Source organism: Channa argus, chromosome 13 (assembly GCF_033026475.1).
Source record: "Channa argus isolate prfri chromosome 13, Channa argus male v1.0, whole genome shotgun sequence".
In the NCBI taxonomy this organism is placed as follows: domain Eukaryota; kingdom Metazoa; phylum Chordata; class Actinopteri; order Anabantiformes; family Channidae; genus Channa; species Channa argus.
Genome location: NC_090209.1, coordinates 25811330 through 25832403, shown reverse-complemented (window position 1 = coordinate 25832403; position 21074 = coordinate 25811330). Strand labels below are relative to the sequence as shown.

The following is a 21074-nucleotide window of genomic DNA, read 5'->3' as shown; positions in this document are numbered from 1 at the left end:
ATTTTGTTAAAATATGAATAACTTTAATTAAACAGCACTTTTCTACACAAAGTTACAAAGTGCTTGACATTTTTCAGGATCATGCTGTAAATATGAGTTCTGTCCTGTTTGTCCCTTTGTCCTTAAACTGGGGAAGTGCAGTATTACCCTGATGTATGTTAACCTCCTTTCTCTCATTTGGTCTATGAAGTCGTTTCACTTTTATCCTGCAGTATAATATGTGCACATGAATAAAAGTATTATCTCATCATCGAAGCTGCTTAACATTCCCACAGCCCTTATTTGATCAGTAACAGCTTCGTCTTAAGTTTGGTTGAAGACCATTAAAAGTTGAGACAGAAAGAAAAATGTGTTTACCTGTTTAGAGAATGAGTCGTCTATGTCCCCTGCGTCCTCTGACCCCTGCTGACCCGCTGTCCCCTGACCCTGTGGCTGCCGCTCATCAAACGAGTACTGAATGCACCAAAAACGCACACACAACGACAATGCAGGATCAGAGTGTGCACACACTGGACCTGAGCGTGACGTGACGAGGGTGTAGCCAAAGCAAATTTCCACCAAGGTTGAGCAGCAGCATGTTTGCATATGTGCTCTGTCTGATGGCCTGATCGCTCTGTCCCTCTTTTCTTTCTCTCAGTCAACTTTATTTGTACTTAGTAGAATTAGAGAGCTCGCTCTCATTGTTTGGCAGTGACATTTAAGGATGTTATCAGTACTGAAATCACTAACAAGCCCCTTATTAACTGCTGCTATTAGAAATTTATGAAAAAAATCAGCAAACAAACACAGTCTTTTGTTTCCAATTCAGTATATGGAGACATTCAAACTTAGATTTTGTGGTGAAATAACAGAGATCCAGATCCTTCAGATATGTATTGATGTTACGATTTTAATATGTACATATAAAGGGTCAGCAGTTCGATAACCGGCTCCTTCTGTTTAAAGTGCGGTGCCTTTAGTGGCAGGTCTGCCTGCATGTCTGACTCTGTGCCTGTGCTCTGCACGATAAATCTTATCACATATCTACCTGCATCCTCATATTGGACAGGATGATGCGACGGGTCATCCTGCTTTCAGAGGCAGAGCTGCGAAGCCTCTCAAAGTTCTTGTTCATGCGGTACTGCCTGAAGGCCATCTGGATCGTCCTTGCTGCCCGACGGGACACAAAAGGGCCTCCGTACTTCCTTTCCAGCATCTCCACCTATCAGGCAGCACGATCGTACAAAGGCAACCAATCAGGGATCGAACAACAGAACTTGGAATGTGGAAAATTGTGGTCATTTGTGAATATTAATTGTCAAATGTGCTCATGTGCACTGATGCTGGTAAAAAGGAGATGCGGACTACAGAGAATTCAAAACTGCACTAGGACTGTCAATGTTTTTGGACATGTGGCCTATGAGTAGTGTTGTACCTTCTTGTCCTGGAGGTCTGTAGAGAGCTCATAGCTGTCAGATAAAGCCTTGCAGCGTTTGCTCTCCTCCTCCTCTTGCTTTCGGAGCGCCAGGCTGGCAGGCTGGTGTCGGCTGCGCTGAGCCCAGGTAAGGCTCGCCGGGCTCGGGGGAAAGATGGGAGAACTACCCTGGTAGATGGGAAATCAGTATTGATTTAGAACTTCCTAATTTGTGTTTAATTAGCAGACTGAATGAGTTTCCTTGTTTTCCTTGTCCTCTGGAGTCAGCTGTCCGCTAGCTGTGAGTTTTAAAACAGTAACAGTATTAAAAAGTTTTAATTTACCAAGAACAAGTGACAATGTAATGTGGTAGCACAGTCACATGGGGCACTTTGCTAACACTGATTAGGTATTTTTACCCTGCTGTACGGCAGCCTATAGGAGCCTAATACTTTCCCACAGAAAAACACACTCCTTACTTTCATCGTCTCCGTCTGGGGAAGATCAGAGGGGTTTCACTTGTATTTTTAATATTTCAGTGTTAAATACTTCCTTCAGAAGTTATCATCAAACATGGTGCCGCGGTATAAATTCCTTATTTAACATTATGTTCAGTTCTTCGTTTACTTCAGGAGATTCCCCCACCACCACCTTCATCTTCGGTGTAATCAATCTCAGTTGTGTTTTGTTCGTCAGGTCAGTCCTCAGGCACCGTTTCTCACCAGGTTTGGTGCAGATTTACAGGGCATATTTGCAGCCTGTGGGGAGGCACTGCCATAAAGACTAAAGTCAGCGAACTAGTCTCTTGTTTGCAATAAACGGTACGTACTACTAAACTCTGGAACATGACTGTGTGCAGCCTGCAAGCTGTGGATGGATGCATATCTGCAGTTAGTTCTAAGTAGAAACATAATAAATCCACTGTCTGCAGTCTTACTCTCACACTGGAACAGCCATGTTTGGCCCCATTGTTCCTTTATCACATATCAAGCAGTAGAACAACTCAGGTTTAAATGTCTAATTTAAACAGCTTCAGATTTAAAAACAACAGGTAATAGAAGAAACGCACTGAAAAGCAGAGAGACCTCAGCCACTTCCCCAGTGTTGAAGCATGTTTTCATCACATGAGATTATCACTTACCTGGATTATCGCAATAATGCATTTCCAAGGTCAAGAAAGGTCAGTGTGAAATAGATGCATGTACTGGACCTTTAAAACATCCAGCTCACATGTGATTTTGGTTTTACTAAAATTCAATTGGTGCAATAGGTGATACTTTCTGTTATATATTTTATGTATTACAAACAGACCTTTAATACCTACGGACCTGTGTGTGGGTGCATGTGCGTGCGTGTGTGTGTGGGGGGCGTGTCAGTACCTGTGTATGTGTGTGGGAGGCTCCCAGGGATCCGCTGGTGGAAGGAGAGCTGTAGGGGTCACAGGGGCTGGACAGGGGGCTGTTGCTATAGCGATGGAAGGGAGGCTGATGGCCAAAGGACGAATCAGTAAAAGTTAGTGCCTCCGGACATTGAGAGTCACCCTCCACGCTGAGAGAGAGAGGAAAAACACAGGGAGACAGAGGGTTATCTTTCTGCTAATGTTGCTCATATCAGGTCAAAATGAATGTTTGACCCAACAAGCTGGGGAAAATTAGGGTCTATGGAAGAAGGAATGGAACAGTGAGCAGAACAACGGCAAACAGAATTAAGATGAAGACGAGGAAGACAAGGAGAACTACTGTCCAAAAAAAGCTAAAATAAAAGATGGAGAAAAATGAATAAAAAAGAGGAAGAGAATCCACAGGAGGAAGAGTATGATGTACAGTAACCAATAAAAAAAAATTGAGGGAAAGAAGAAAACAGCAAGATAAAAGGAAGTAAAGTTAGACAAGTCAGCTTTCAACTGACTGCACCGATCAAACCGAACCAAACTGAACCAGGCTAAACTGGGCCAAACTGCACAAACACAAGTGCAGCCAAAGGGGGAACAAAGCAGACAAAACTGGACTAAGGTAACACATGTCAGAAAGAAACTGACCAAACTAAAATAACACATAATGAACTAGTCCAAACAAAAACACGGAACAACTACTGAGAGGTAAAGTGGAACAAACCAATAAACTAAGACAACTTTGACCAAGCAAAGCAACTTGACTTATCAGGATTAAAATGGACCAAGAAAAAAACTAAACCATAAGAGTCAAACAAGGTTAATTAAATTAATGCAGAAACTGGACCAATCAAGTCAGAATTGAACAAATATAAATACACTGGACCAGGTCAGATTAAACTATAACAAACTAGACTGAAAGTCAACAGACGACTGGGACACTAAGCTGGATCAGACCAGACATATGTGTTCTAAACAATGCTAGTTAGAAATAAGAACACAGAGGAGCTAATCAAGGTAAACAAAACCAAACTAAACTAAGCCTGATACAGAACAAAGTGGTAAATATTCTGCACTTACATAGCACTTTTCTAACTATTGGCACACAAAGCACTTTACACATCTTTTTATTCCCTCATTCACACACACAATCACACACACACACCGATGGGGGACCTGCTATGCAGCTGGCCAACACTCACCGGGAGCAACTAAGTTGGGTTCAGTGTCTCACTTTGACATATGATTGGTGGAGCCGGGGATCGAAACCAGCAAGTGGGGGATTGGTAGACGACCGCTCTACCTCCTGCGCCACATTCGCCCCAGGAACAAAGTGGACCAGAAATAGATTCACAAATGAAACAGTCTGGAAACCATCTTGAAAAGCCTAACTGGACTAAACCAATAAAACAGTAAGACTAACTCGATGAATCACAAAATACCAGATTCAATCAAATAAAACTCACTTAATTCTAACAACTAACAAACTGAACTAGACTAAAACAAGCAAGACCAACTGTACCAAACTAGATCATCCTTGTATTCTGGACTGCATGTAGGTAAATGACTGAACTAGACTAAACACAATTCAACAAAAATAAACCAGACTGGATACACAGAAAAATTGTAATAAAATGAAAGAAACAGCCTAAACTACATTAAACTGGACTCAAGTACACCAATGTGGAACACTCCAAAATCTACAAGCTACACCAAAAACCTCGAACAAACATAACTAGATCAAATGGGACCACAACAGTAAAAGATCAACAGCTTTCAGCTTGTCCCTTCAGTGGTCGCTGTAGCAGAATATGTTCTTGTCATAGATTTGGCACGAATTTTTATTGTAGACACATGTCCTGCCACAACTCAGCTTAGCACCCAAAACCTGGTGGCTGGGCAGGGACACACCTGGTGGGGTGGGATTCAAACCTGTAGCCTTTGGCATCCCAACCAAATGCTCTACCGCTGATCCACAAGGACCACAATGATCAAAGTGGAAAAATCTGATGAAAGTGGGTGACTGTAAAAACTGCACCAAACCAGACTAAACTGCTTGAACCCTGACTGTATCGGATTAGTAACTGATTTAAACTGAGCTGCTTTGGTCAACCTGGGTAAAACCAGAACCAGTGAGCCTGAACTGGATGAAACTAAGTCCAAGTAAAACTAAGACGAGTGAACATTATTTGGGTTTATGTTTTTCCAGCTAGCGGAACAAACTGGACCAAATAGTCCAAAGCAAACTAAACTGGAACAAGCCAGATTAAACTGGACCAGCTGGGCTGTCCCCTCACCAGGCAATAGTTTGATAAGAGATAATTGAGCTGCCATTGACTAAACATCTATTGAGATGTGTCATTGGTAACGGCTGGGCTCATGCAGACACACTACTGCCAGCAGAAAACATCACAGCTGATAGATCATCAATATAACTGATGAACCAAGGAGGAGACAAGAGAAAAGAGGAGGAATCTGTGTGTCAGCCATCTTTAGAGCGAGTTTGTGCGTGTGTTTCATCATCAAAAGGGCTCTTCAGTTTTAATCTAAGACACCCGTGAAGCTGGAAGAGAAGCTAACGTGGGCACTGCCAAGCTCACACACACACAAGGGTGAGTCATGGCTAACAGCAGTGTGTGTGTGGGGGGGTGTGTACAGTGCATGCAAGTGTTGTGTTTGTGAGAGACACAGCATGAGTGTGTGGGTGACAGTGTGTGTGAGATGGTGTGTGAATGTACTTGCAGGTCTGTCTTTGTGAGGACCGACTCAGGTTTTTGACCTCACAGCAGAAGGGAGGACATTTTGGACGTTACCGTCCTTGGGACACACTTTCACGGTGCTGTTTGAGGATTAAGGTTTGGTTTTGGGCGGGGATGTCCCGATACCACTTTTCCCCAGACTTAGTACAAGTAATTCCATTTGAGTACTTGCTAAAACTGTACTGATACAAGTACTAAACTGCTTTGCTTCTAGTATGAATTGCTGGACAGTCCAATCCATTGTAGTTAAGCAGATTGCGCAAGAATGCAACTGTTTGCTTGTTCTTCTCCCAAAACAAATATGACAGAGACAGGTGTGACGTTCTAGTTACTCTGTAACTGTTGTTGTTGCAGATATCAGGCACAAATATTGAATTCCTGAGAATCATGAGTAGGACTCTTGGTAACTAGAACATTTTGCATTTAGCAAAACAACAATTGTCACTATCAATTATTGTAAAACAGCTATAAAAAAACACAAGACATTTTTCCCCCTCTGTCTACCTGCAGAGGTTTACGTGGTATGGGGTCCTAGGAAACAACGGCAATTGTCCCAGATTGGGAAGTAAAAAGTCAGTCAAAATTCTCCCATTTGAGTTTTGCCTGGCTGCAGTTCACCTTCAGAGTGTATCTGCATGAAGTTCAGTTTTCTTTACCAGTCCCCTGTTGTGCAGCTGAGCTCCTGTTGCATCTGGTAATCAGCAGCAAAACCTGCTATCCCCTGACAGCAAGTGAGCAGCCATAGCTGGACCAGAGTTTTTTAGCCGTATGTATAATCTAACACATTAAATTTTACAAAGCAGACAAGTAATGGTTAGGATTAATATAAGTTTCCCGGAAATGACTTTAAGCACTATTTCAGCTTTGAGATGCCTAAGCATGGACTCTACACGACATATGAAACCTCTAATCTGTGAAGCCACCACAGATTACAGGTTTTCCAGCACGTCTGCCAACACCCTGCTGCCTGTTTCCTGGTCATCTTTCTTTGGACCACATGCTCACACGTACTCAGACTGCTGACTGGGATCGACCAAAAAGGTCCTGCCATTGTGGAGATGCCCCAACTGAATCATCATACCAACAAGCACGGAGCTTGTTAAATTCTCTCCGGTCTTTACAGCTGCCAATATTTCCTACAATCAAGTAGACAGCTACAAACATCAGTGAGTGCTCATAATGTCTTGGCTTACTGGAGCGGTCGCAATGGTTAGGTTTACAGTAAGGGGCTCGGGATGGCATTATGTTGATGAGGGCTCTCACAATTATAGACATACAAGTGTGTGTGCGAGAGAGAGAGAGAGAAATTAGTGTGGCGTGATGTGGTGTTTCCATCTCTAAACTCGGATATATTAAATACGCACACACACTCACTGCACTCATAAATCCCAGTGAGGCTCTGCAGTAAAAGTGGAGAGGAAGGTACTCTAGATAATTGCTGTCTCTTTCCAACTGTTTCCTCCTCCTCATCATCTTTCTTCTATCATCATCTTTCTTTGCTTCCCCCAGTTTCCCTGGGTCTCCATCATTCTGGCTGTCCTTCACCACCTGTCTTCTATCGTTCCCATCATCTCCGTACCATTTCCACTGCTTTCTCAACCTCTTCTCATTTCCTTATTCCCTTTCTTCTCCTCGGTTTATTCCCTTACCCCTTCTATATCCCTCTTCTTCCTTTTCTCATATCCCGTCCATTCCCCCTTTGTCTTATCTCTACTCTTTTTCTTTCCCCACCTTTCTGTCCATCTGTCCTCCTCGTCTCTCTCAGCTAGCTGAGGCTGAGCCAGCTGCAGAGTTGAACCGAGGTGAGGTGTGTTTGATTTATACCCCAGCCGTGCACTGAGCACCATGCTGGCAGCCTCCTCTGGCACACTAAACCAGGCAGAGGTCACAAAGTAAACTTCAGGTGACCCAGGCCTTAGAAATCCACTACATCTGTGCCAAAATCAACTTTCTGAAACCTCTGCCTCTGTCTGTATTGCTTTGTCTTGGTTTACAACCAGCTGTTTATGGGGAAATTACAGCATCCATTTTTTTCAATGAAGAAACATGTCAGCAATTTAACAATGTGGCCCAATGATGTGTTTTAAATATTTTTTGGACAAAAATAGACGTCTGTGGCACAGAAAAAATGGATGTTGGGCAGGAACATGAAAGTAAACACAGGAAATAGATCCTGTTCAGTACAGGTGAATATTCCTATTTGTAAAACATTAATATTAAACATGGAACAACAACACAACTGGCAATTCTTCATAACCCTGATGATCATCTAGGCAATAAACTAATGTACTGTGTATTCTACATATTCTGCACTCAACAATAATTCAATCCACATGACCTAGTCCATCCAGCTCAAGACCCCATTTTGGCTCCTGGTTTCACACAAGTGCTTCACCTCAGGGCAGATTATTCTATCAACATGTTTTCCTCATCATCATAATCATTTCACCCACTGGATATCAGAATAAAGCCCAAAGTGACGTCTTTTACTGGTGTGTTTTGTCTAACCATCAATACAAAATGCAAAAATATTAATTTCAAAATTGTACAAACAGAAAAAAAGCAGGAAATCCTCACGCTGTAGAAGTTTCAGGGTTTAAGATGATGAAGAAACAGCAGTTGGAAGTTTATACACTTTTACTAAATATTAAACCCAAATATTAAACTGTAATAAACTTACAGCAACAAATTAGATTATCTGAATAAAACAGTGGCCCGATGCAAAACCCACCAAAGCAGCTGGTTACAAACATGCAAAAGAGGCATAAACACAATCAACACACAGCTGAGAAAAAGGGAAAGTTGTCAAAAGGATTCAGTGTGGAGTCCAGCTCAGCGTACGGTAACACAAACACTGCATATGAAAATGATCACACTCACATGCAAACCTTGGAGCTGCTCAGCAGTTTGTTTTTCCTGCGACACCACATAAGTCCAAAGGAGAGGACACACACACACACACACACACACACACTAATCGGATACACTACAATTTTTCATATATTGTTTTTCCTTGCAGATGTAAACCGGATATTCACTCGCAGACTGAAAACACACACACTGTTTCTATTTGTCATTCTGCATTCACAGCCCGGGGCAGTTACTAACAACACACCGGTAGCTACAAACACACACACTGCAAGACATACACAAACCAGCTGATTAGGAATAAACTGTTGTGTTACTCTGGCTACTGCTGAACAATATGCACACGCATGCACACAAACACAAGGAAACACATTAGAAATTAGTTTATGTGGGTTACAGTTCGCCCCCGCACACACTATACAAACACACACCGACTGGCCCAATAAACACAGAACAAAAACACCATCACTTCATCCATCCTCTGCCCACAGGAAACGGCTGTCACAATTGACTACCAGGTTGCGAGGAGTCAATTCTGGGGCACACCTCCACATTTTGAAGGCACGAAGCCTCGTTCCAGCTGCCCAACGTTTCGTTTTAGTCAGTTTATTCTGCAGCTTCCCCTGTCAGTTGATGCACTGAGACACAGCAGAACAGTGGAAATGTGTGAGCATGAATCAAGTGAAAATCTTCTTTTAGTTTGGGCTGTTCCCTTTCAGGAGTCTCCACAGCGAATCATGTGCCTCCATCTAACTCTATCCTCTGCCTCCTCTTCACTCACACCAACTAACTTCATGTCCTCCCTCACTACATCCATAAATCTCCTCTTTGCTCTTCCTCTAGACCTCCTGCCTGGCAGCTCCAACCTCAGCATCCTTCTACCAATATATTCACAGTTTCTCCTCTGAACATGTCCAAACCACCTCAATCTGGCCTCTCTGACTTTGAAACATCTAACATGATCTGTCCCTCTGATGTCCTCATTCCTGATCCTGTCCATCCTCGTCACTCCCAAAGAGAACCTCAACATCTTAAGCTCTGCTACCTCCAGCTCTGCCTCCTGTCTTTTCTTCAGTGCCACTGTCTCTAAGCCGAACAACATCGCTGGTCTCACCACCGTCTTTAACATCTTTCCTTTCATTCTTGCTTTTCTCCACCCTGTTCCAACCTGCCTGCACTCGCCTCTTCACCTCTTTTCCACACTCTCCGTTGCTCTGAACCATTGACCCTAAGTACTTAAAGTCCTGCACCTTCTTCACCTCTGCTCCCTGTAACCTCACTGTTCCACCTGGGTCCCTCTCATTCACACACATGTATTCTGTCTTACTGCGGCTAAGCTTCATTCCTCTGTTTTCCAGAGCAGACCTCCACCTCTCTAGATTTTCCTCCACCTGCTCTCTGCTCTCACTACAAATCACAATGTCATCTGAAAAGTGTCACGACTTGACGCCTTGGGAAACGTCATTACCTGATGCTGTGGGATCAGAACACATTACTTTCAGTTTCCTTAAACCTCTGTGGTTCTTTTGGATTCACAGTATTTGTGCTCACTTTCAGTGTCTTTGTGTTTATTTTATGTTCTTTTGTGGTTGTTGTGTTTGGGGCTTTTGTATCTGTGTGATTGTGTGGTTTTTTTTTGGTTTTTCTTTGGTCATTGTTTGTCTTCTTATCACATCTGTTCTGTCAGTGTGTTTTCAAACTGTCCCCTGCTTGGCCGTGAGCACGTGTGCTGCACTGAGTGACCCTGTGAACCTGACAGGCAATGACTCCACGCTGGATGTCAACGGGAGCCATGACAAACAGGAAGTGAGGGCACAGCAGCATGACAGAACCAGGAGTGACTCCCAGTGAGACGAGGCCGGTCTCGTAGTCTGACACCAGCACACGGAGGAGGAGGAAGACGAAGACCGGATGATTCACTGACCGACTGTTTCACTGACTCAACAACAATTCGTCCTGCTTCAGACAGACACAGAATTAAATGAAAAGTGGATTCATTAATGTACATGTACACAAATCTCGAGTGGATTTGTTTTTTAAGCCTTGTTCGATGGGAAAAGTCTAAATACTACACACTGTACATCAAACCTGTGAGCGGTTTACTTGATGTATGCTGGTCTGAAAGGTGTTAATCCAAACGACCAGACTAAGACCACCCTGTAAAAAGTGTTTCAGATACTTAGTAATTGTTGAGTGTTTTTCCTGCTGCATTTCTGTCTTATTGGCAGCTAAATGAAACATCTTTTTTTCTGTTTTCTAAAAGTGGCTGGTCACTGAGCTTTTGTACTGGTGTAAAACGTCACTGTGAGAATGAGCAAAGACATCTGGGCCGGACCAGAACCTAATGAACTAATTAATGAAAAACTGTTCCTACAGTGTTACACAAGTTATTTGTGAACTTTTGAGCTTTTCCCCTTCAACTCAAATCAACATTAAATCAAGTCTTTAAACTTTAATGTCTTAACCCTCCAGTCAAACTTTGGCTGTAAGTATAACTCTAAATCATCAGTATTTGCTGTGTCCAACAGTTTTTGTTGTAGTTGTAATGAACGCAGTTTGTGGCACCTGCAGGAATGAGAGGTTTAAATTTACACTGGTATTTTTCCACTTAAAGTAAATTATGACTTAAGTAATGGTGCATTTTGCTTCTGAAGAACATTTTATTTGGCTGCTCGTTCTGCACTGTTCGTGTCCCCCCCCCGGGCCTCCGTAGCCTCCAGCTATAACACTAACACAGTGCTGGTTTGTAACACTGCTTTATAAACCACAGCACATCAAGCCATATGGGAACACGCACGCACACGCACACACACACACGTGCAGCTCACTCACACAGGAGGTCAGTGTGTCAGTCTGTAGTTAATAATGTTCTGTGATTAACTGTTGAGTTCAGTAATTACACACACACCTCAGGACACCACCTACCCGAAGCCCAAATCATCAGCCCGTAACATCTATGTTTGACAGTGGGTATGAGGTGTTTCCACTGAAATGTTGTGTCTGGTTTCCATTAAACACGGCTCTGTGCATTAAGGCTAAACAAATCCACTTTGGTAAAGGACGTTGTTCCAGAAATCTTGTGGTTTGTTCAGATGCAGTTTTGTGAACCTCAGTTATTCTTTCATGTTCTTTTTAGAGAGAAGAGTCTTTCTCCTGGAAACCCTTCAAAACAAACCTTACTTGTTCAGTCTTCTTCTAACTGTGCTGTCATGAACTTTAACATTTAACATGCTCAGTGAGGCTTGTAGGCTCTGACATGGAGCTCTTGGGCTTTTTTGAATTTGAGCATTTCTCATTCTGACCTTGGGGTGACCATGCTGGGACATCCAATCCTGAGAAGACTGACAACTGTCTTGAAGGTTTTCCACTTTAATAATCTTTCTTACTGTAGAATGTTGAACTCCAAATTGTTTGGAAAGCAGTTGCTTATGTCTTTCCCTCTTGGTATTGTGTTAACACACACTTGAATGTTCCCGGCTTTTATAGACGTCTGCACACCTGCTGATGATCAGTTAATAAAGGGCTGATGATCCTCTTAAATCCCATGGAAGCTGACAGCAGGTACTTAGTATTGATTAGTATTAATGTTGTTCATCTGAGGTCGTATTTGCGGCTACAATCAGCTGTTTTTCTTTGTTTGTTTTTACCCATAAAACGTGGAATTATAAGAGGGGGGAATAAGTTCTGCACGACTGTACCCTGCACACACTCCACGGAGGATACATGATGTGACATGTTACATGATGCATTTCTTGCTCATTCCTAGCCCAACTCTGACAGCTGCCACTGGCTGTGAGTGCAGCTGCTCTGCCCGGCTCTGCAGGGTGAGGCTGTTGATGCTTTAACTGCAGCTTCTGCAGTGGTCGACTCCACCTGCCATGAATGTGGCTTCGCTGATTGTACTGCGACTGCTCCATCCTACCAATATTAACGTTAGTTACAGTAAAAAAGTATGTCGTGTTTAAGGCACGTTGATGTTTTCAGCTTGCCGACAGATGGACCTGTGCTTCTGTTCATACCGTGAGGAAAATATGCACAGACATCTGCAGAGTTTTTTTGGCAAATGACAAACTTTATGTCATGCTGATCCTTTAGAAAACAATAGTAATCAATCAAATTTGTAATCAATACAATCACTTGAGTGCAAAGCTTAGCCAACAACACCAAACCAATTCACTGCCCACACTCAATCTGTGCGTGCAGTCAGCATTAAATGCAGTATAAACTCATGTATCACAGCACGTTATGCAGACTGGATCAGAGGTGGCACAAGTTCAAGAGAGCAATACTCAAGTAAAAGTACTTAAGTACCTGTACAAATAGAAGTGCCACTTTAAATCTTTTACGTTGCAGCACTAAGTATGTGCTCAAAAATGCATTTTAAGTACAAAAGTACACGTGAAGTATTGGAATTCAAAAAATTTAAAGCGAAGGAAATATAAAAATTTGGAATGAAAAAAAATTATCAGTGCTGCTATTGAGACTCAGCTGGTTAATCCATACATATACCTGCATTAATGTGCTAAAGTAATCAAATAAATGTGGTGAAGTAACAGTAGAAGTCAGATAAAATGGAAATAGTGCAGTAGAGTGTCTCAAAACTTCACTGAAGTTGAGCTTTTATTTTTGATTTAGTCCTATTCTCCAAAGGTTTTTGAGCAGCCCTTACAAACCATACCTGGTTAGAAACCTCAAGATTTTAATGGTTTAAATAATTTTAAGATACTAAAGTTAGAGCTAGATCAGTTTTGTGTTAATAAATAATTGGCGTAAACAGTAAAACGTGGGGGGGCGGCAGTTGATGAGTTGGTAGAGTGGCCGGCTACCAACCATAGGGTCGGAGGTTTACCAGTTAGTTACAGCTCCAGGTGACCAGTTAGTTTACCATGTCAGTACCAGTAACCCAGGTTAGCAACACCAGTTTATAACAATGCACCACACAGTATTTTGTGCATAAAAATTCCGTAGCAACATATCCACACATAGAATTTAGTCAGAACTAATGACAGTGTATTACTACAGCTTTTGCTCTGCTGATGAACAGAGCCGCCATATTGGATTTTGATGTTCAGGTTCGTTCAACTTTGCCAGTCAGAGATCCGACTTCAGAGGGATTTCTATTCTATCTATCAATATGGAACTCACAAATTCATTACACTTGTACTTGTGTGTTTGTCCGCACTCCTGACTGTGGGTCAGTTGTATGTTTAGGTTCACAGGACACATCTACAGACCACCATTTCCAGAATAAAATACCTAACATTACCATGTTTGTGCTTCTGTTAGTTCAGGTCAGCACATGATTTTAATTTGGGTGTTAAGCACAGGAGCAATTTTATTTTGCCTATGCAATTTTTGGCCTGTGCACAAACAAGGTTGGTGTAAAGTACTGAAATGTAACCTCTCTACTGTACATACATAATATATACTGGATGATAATGCAGATCGACCCCAAAAAAGTTCACACTGTGACCTTCCACGGCCTCCGTACAGATCAGTCGTCTCCCCAGAAAAGCAGCTGATTAGCTTAGCTTAGTTAAGTCTAGAACCAGGACGTCTCAGTAACTGGGGACTGGTGTGGCTTTCTGCTCACGACTCACAAGCCAGATTGACCCAGAGATCAGAACCAGCAACCTTCCTCTTCCACCACCCTGTAGGCTCTCAGCGCTCTACATTAGGACACAACAGGGACTCTGAAAAAATGTGTGTTAGTGAGACACAGCTCATCCAGGCTTTGTTTCACCAGAGAGAGAGAGTGTGTGTGAATGTTTTGTGTTTCTGTGTGTGTGTGTGTGTGTGTGTGTGTTTCTGTGGCTCGTCATCCAAACAGGCACCAAATGGCTCCAAAGCCCAAAGCAACGAGCTGCTACTCTCATCGACTACATGTGTGTCATCCCCACCTCTCTCTCTCATCTTCTTCCTTGCCCCCCCCCACAGATGGTCCCGTGTTTTTTTCATGCTTTCTGATGTCCTCACTCTCTCTTTATGCACGCATGTGCTTTTAGTGTGTTTCTTCCTGCGTTTGGTCTTTCGTCTCTGCAGTGCTGCTGAAACACTTTTTTGTAGCCAAAAAGCTTCTAGTTTTCAAGAAGATCCTGACCAGTTTTAATATGTAAATGAAATGACCGGATCTCATCTTTATGTCAAAAACCCTCTCCCTGCAGAGGCTGATGGATCTCTACAGACCAGATTAGGAGAACACGGATTAACCAAGCACATTGTCTCCTTCCAGGCTTCATTCTCTTGTGCCTGTTCCAGTCTCTCCATCAGTGGATTGTCAGAGCACCACAACCACAGCACTGTTTTTTTCAAAGAGAAGGCAAAGAGATGATTTGAATGGTCTTGACTGATTTTGGCCCCGACCACTCTTTTCGATCCTGGATTCAATCTGGATCATATCCTGCTCACGTTTCCACCTGAGCTGCAGCTGCAGCAAAACCCTCTGGACAGCAGACCTGCACATTTATACAAAACTCAAAAGCTTTTCATTCAGTCCCAACGCATCACCCTCTTCATTTCAAACCCTCTGCAAGCTGATTTTATCAGCTGAAGGCAGCTACACTTCAGTTCACATTAATTCTGTGAGTTCATCGCTTGAACAGAACGATTTTGTTTAAAAGGGGGACGGAAGATGACAGCAGATGAACTCTCGTAATAAAAATGAGCTTTGTTCCTGCACTGCAACTTAGCACTAATAATACAAGTGCATTTTACCATAGGGAGAAATGCATCAGTAGATTTGCCCATTCAGATGCTTATTTCTAAGCCCAATATTTTAAACTTAAAATATGTCAAGAGAAAAGTCCTCAAAGATGAGAATCAGAGTGTGAATGTTGAGTGTGTTAAAAGCCAATAAAGAGCAGGATCTCACCTTTAATACTGATTCTAACAGTCAGACTGGAACATGGATTTGGGATTAAAGGAGCTGCGCTGTGTTGGTTTAAATCTTATCTATCAGACAGATTCCAATTTGTTCATGTTAATGATGAATCTTCTACAGCATGTGCACAAAAGCTAGTCATGGAGTTTCACAGGGCTCTGTGTTAGTGTAGCATGTGCATTAGTGTAACAATGTTATTTTATTTTAATATGTATTTGTCTGTGCATTATATATATTATTTTTGAGGGAGCAACTTATTTTATACATTTTATTTTCTAGATGTGACCTTTGACCAGTCGGTGACATCACTTCCTGCAGATTCACGCTGCTTTCCTCAGTCGGCCAGTGGTCTTTCTGAGGAGAAGTGTCAGTGCAGGTGCTCTTGCTTCATACTGGTAATAGATTATTTAAAAAGAAAAAAGCTAAACGATGTTTGAAACAGTAAGGCAGCTGTTTTAGTGTTCGTTCTGAATTATGTGTATTTTCTGGAAGGTACACCAAGTTAATACGAGAGTAAAGTTTACAGTCTTCAAGTCTATAATTAATCCAAAATGTTGCAGTAAGAATGCTGACTGGTATCAGCGAGAGAACATATTTTTTCCTTCAGAAACTTCTTTCCATTTCCTTCCCATAAAATCTAGAATAGTATTTAATATAGTTGTCTTTGTCCTTCTCTGTCCCTTTCTGCAGGTGTCCCCGACTTTGAAGCTGTGTGTTTTCCAGTGTGCAGCTACTGGTCCTACCAATCTGCCCGATGTTTTGTTGTTGCTTTTGTTGCTCTTTTCTTTTCTCTCTCCACTTTCCACACACCCCAACCGGTCGAGCCAGATGGTCGTCCACCCTGAGCCTGGTTCTGCTGGAGGTTTCTCCCGTTAAAGGGAGTTTTTCCTCTCCACTGTTGCCTATGGCTTGCTCCAGGGGGAATTGTTGGGTTCTCTCTATACATCTTTATAGTCTTGACTTTATTCTGTAAAGTGCCTTGAGATGACTTGTGAATTGGGTCTATATAAAGTTCAACTGAATTGAACTGAACCCAGAGCTGGCTCAGGTAGTTTGAGCTGCACAGAGAAGTCCTGAACTTCATCATAATAATTATAGCCATCTGACCAGTCTGTCTGCTCTTTAGCCAACCAAGTATACACTAGTATTTAAGCTTTAGATAATCGGAAAATCGAATCGGAAAGTCTAAGTCTTATTCTCGGTGGAAGAGAGACTTCCACTAAACACCCTGGAAGACAAAGAAATGTGCTACTTAAGTCATTGTAACATTTGTTTGCTAACCAGCAGACCAACACAAAGTCCATCTGATAAATGATGATTGATGATAAATGATGTATTTATTGCAATGCTCTCTAAACCAGGTCTCTGCCCTTCAGGTGGCCTTTGTCCATCCGTCAGTGCTCCAGTCACTGCACTGTGGCAGTATGAGTAACAGCTGCTGGACAGTCAAAGAGTTAAAAACATCACATTTTCAGAGCTATTCTCTCCTTCAGCCTTAGTGTGATGGATGGATTTACACTGACATATAACCCTCTGACTGTGGGTGATAATAAAACTAGTAATATGTATGTTAGTATGTGTTGGACAGCAGTCTACTCTGTAAAAGATATTAATATAAATAGAAATAAAAATATAAAGTAATAATATAAAGCTTTTACTGTAGCAATAATGCAATGTATATTTCCATACTTCTACTTCTGTATTTTAAATCTATATTTCTGCCAGTGTGCTGCTATAATCCTCTGGATCACAGTTTCTACCTCTGGATGTCTCGGAATTGAAAGGACCAGCTCTGCTGCTCCCCTGGGTGTCTGCTTATACAGGAAGAATCCAAGTCCAAGAGCTCAAGTTAACTCCGCAGAAAGACACAGATTAAGCTTTTTTTTTTTAATGGAAATAGTTGTAGAGTTGGTAGAAAATAAAAGAATGCCTTTGAGCATGTTGCTTTGTCAGACTCAGACTATGGATTTATTTCGACAACCAGCAGAGTGTCACAGGGGAAAGTGAGTGGAGGCCTGAGGTTAAATGTAGAGTTTATGCACAGTCAGCATTTTCACCTCAATTCAAAGTAAGTAATTTGGGAAAAAAGGCGCTTTGCAGAATTTAAGGATTTGCATTAACATAAAAAACACATTTATGGCTGAAATGCAGAAATAAAATACAGTAAATATATTAAAACTTTAACTACTGAGCATCTGCCATCAGCCAGAGTTTGGACTGAAACTAATTTCAACGAGAATATGTTGACAAGTAACGTAAATGTTGCACATACGTTGATACTTATTAAAACCTATTTTTGTCCGCCAAAATATCTGATCTCACAGCAAGATAACCAATTTTTTTATGGTTGTGTTTAGGTTAAAGCAGCTGGTTAGGGTCAGAGGAAGATCAGGGGCTGGTGTAATAAAGGAAAATCTAAAATGTTTTCACAAAAAACTTTTAAACGTTTTAATACACACGTTTCAACACACACACTATTGAGGAGGCCATCTTACTTGTATCTGATGATCCAGCAAGTACTTCACTCCGGAGAGCGTTGTATGATGCACATTGAACATTTACATTGAACCATTGCTATGCATTGTTTCCTTGACAACCGGATAACAATTATTAAAGGGAAATACAAAGGCAAACTTTAAAGTCAACTATCAAAGCCATATGACGTCACCAATGACATCATCAGTACGCCTAAACGTATACCTCCTAATCCAACAATACTCAACATCAACAAAACACAGAGGAAACCCTGAGTGGCTCAACTATCTTTCTTTAACCTTAAGGTCAGTGGTTTTCTTGCCTGAACTGAACCAGACACAGGACGCAGGAACTGATCTCAGGTCTGTGGCTTGACAGTCCTGTGCTTTGTACAGCTGCCACCTCCTTGAAACTCCCTTTCTTTATGCTTGCTACAAAACGTAATAGCATTTGCAGTTTAGTTGTGTAGGGACATAATTTTTGTGAGACAAGGCAGACTTATGTTAGAAGTCAGGACAATGCCAGTTACTACAATTGTAATGTCCAAGCTAGATCAAGTTTAACTTACAATCCACCAAACTGAACCTGCAAGGTTCTTAATCATGTTCCTGAAAGAAGTCGAAACACTAACTATTTTTTTACTATATCCAACCATCCCATATTAAATTCACCCACATTGGCAGCATAGCTAAAAATAGACTTTTAGCAACTTGATTAATCTCCAATGCTGAGTTTCATGTTCCATGTAGTTCACAAAAGGAAGAAGAACCCACTAGGGGAGACTTTAAATCTGGAATGGACGATGTGGAGACAAAACCATGACCTTTGACTTCTCTTATCTACTAACATTTGGTAAAATCCCCTGAAATACAAATTATGCCACTGACAAAAGAGTCTCATACAGTGGGATGAGGTCAAAAGTTCCAGAACAAACCACTAAGTTGGCTCTTCATGGTCGAGAATGAACCATCGTTCTCAATAATAAGCCATTATGTGAAGCTTGGCTCAAACAAAGTCACACACTCACATTCTAATTCCCGTGTTATGAGCTGTTATCTTTTCCACCACGTTTTCCCTATCAGCAAACAAAGCATTAACATTTCATTGTCTCAGAGCTACTCTGAAAACAAACACACCCAATAAACCATTACTGGCTGTTGGTTTAATAAGGAACAAAGCCCTCGAAGATCTGCTGCTCTATTTACAGTGCACATAAAAGCAAACTCTTAATAATCTTTACTTTTCATTGAGCCGACTCTCATCACTATGCATAGGATGGACTTCCTCTAAGGCCTGAAAATATGTCAACAAAGCATTTTTGCAGAGGTGGCTAATAGCAGAAAATATGACATGATGTGCCAGAGAGACGGAGGGTAAATAAATGCCGGGTTCACATAAGCTTCAAAGACCTTTAGTTTAGTAGAATAGAATTCAGTAACTAGGACATTGGCAGTGTGACTGAAATCCTGCATATGCACTTTACAGATGGTCACTGACTGATGCGGTTATTTAACATTCGGTTATCAACTATATGCACTACTCACTAGTTTTCATCAAGCTACAGGTAAGTTCATGGTAAACCAACCCATTAGATTATTGTTTTTTAGTAAAGATAACTTAAAACAATCCATCACAGAAGCAACAAGTAGGGGCTTAGAAAAAGGCAGGTGAGTATTACTGGGGTCTATGAAGGACCAGAGCTTACGTCGTTAGTACAGTATGTCATAAAGGTTTTGTGGTATGGAGTAGAATTGTTACATTAGTAATGTTGGGTGGGGGAGGGGTGAGGGGGGTAACAAACTATGACTGAAGACAATGTGACCAAAGAAGAAAGTTGTGTACAACAGAAATTTGAAATGATAAATTTAGTAAATGGTAAATGCTCTGCACTTATATAGCACTTTTCTACCTATTGCTTGTTTTTCACCCGTTCACACTCACAATCACACACACACTCATAGACTGTTGGCCGACACTCTACGGCATCAACTGAGTTGGGGTCACATTAGGGGCCAGTCCTTGATGCTCTACCAGCTCTCTTCTGTTCGCTGCTGCCATGATTTGATTTCCCCTCAGGCATCCAGAAGGTTTATTTCGTCTTATCACATGACATTGATCTCATTTATGTCCATTCATTCATTAGGAGGTTGTAAAAGAAAAAAAAAATCGATATCATAACACTATTATACTCGGCATCATCAATCTTAAGGGAAGCTGTAAGGCAGCCCTGAGGAGGATTTGTGCAGTGAAGCAGCTTGGAAGTCTATTTCAGGAGGATGCTGTGTTTGGTCCAGCATTGCTGCCCTCTGCTCCCTCTGACACAGGATGAATCATGGCTGTGCAAGTGTGTGTGTGTGTGTGTTTGCACGAGGACGAATCAACAGTCAACTGTAATATCGAATATCTAATATCTAAATCAGCAAGTGTGTCGTTGGTGAACTGTGGTAATTCAAATCAGTAAATCTGGAGGATTCACTGAAACTGAGCTGAAAGAAAAAACATTCTTGGTTCCTTGTTTATTTTTATTATTATTATTTGACAAAAGTGTTACAGAGCTTTCTACATTTGCATATTTCTGTGCAAATATAGAAATATCTGTACATTTGTGCTCTTTGTTTAGCCTTCATGCTAACAGCCTTTGTTATTGTACGTGTAACTGTCCATTTACTTGAGGTTTTCCCTTTTTATGGCACTGGCTGGAAAGTCTCCTCGCTATTTTAACAATTGTCAAAGAAAATATGTGCAGTCACTCACCCCCCAGGGTTGTGAGTGTTACTTGAAAAAATTAAGGGACCAGATTTGCCGCTATGACCAGGCACTCACTCAACGGATGGACAGAATTTTCCTACTGCGGGGTGGTCGGACATTAACACCTACAGTACCTGACAGAGAAACCGAGCATGAAGAGAAAATGGAGGCATACAAATCTTTAGACGCTTCTAACTATCACCAATTGAAAATGCTGGATGGCGCAGTTGTGTAGTTGGATTTTTTAGTCTGGGGGTCTTTAGAAATTCACCAACAGTTAAACATTCATCATCTTATATTCAGTTAAGTATTCACATCCTCAGACCTATTATAGTGTGCCATCCCATCAAACACGAACAGATACCTTATTAGGCTCCTTCATGTTTTATTAAGTATCTGACAAGACATGATTGTGAGCGCAGACTGATGAACACTGCTGCTCCACACCCAGAGTAGCAGCTCGGCAGAGTGAACGCTTGCTGAGTTCAACGAGGAAAAGTCCTGTAAGCTTCATTTGTACGTCACTATTATCACAAGGCAGGAAGATAAAGGTGAGAGGTC

General features: G+C 41.6%; 1 protein-coding gene across 7 annotated transcripts in view; it reads right to left on the bottom strand.

Moving 5' to 3' along the window:
- Positions 1–21074, bottom strand: part of LOC137139888 (IQ motif and SEC7 domain-containing protein 1-like) — a 139998-nt gene that overhangs the window by 20340 nt on the left and 98584 nt on the right. For all 7 annotated transcript variants that reach the window (XM_067527749.1, XM_067527751.1, XM_067527750.1 and 4 more), the window contains 4 exons: positions 2773–2941; positions 1415–1582; positions 1028–1201; positions 358–453 (listed from right to left, as the gene is read on the bottom strand). In XM_067527749.1, the coding sequence (XP_067383850.1) occupies positions 358–453; positions 1028–1201; positions 1415–1582; positions 2773–2941 (607 nt within the window). The remainder of the gene's footprint in view (positions 1–357; positions 454–1027; positions 1202–1414; positions 1583–2772; positions 2942–21074) is intronic.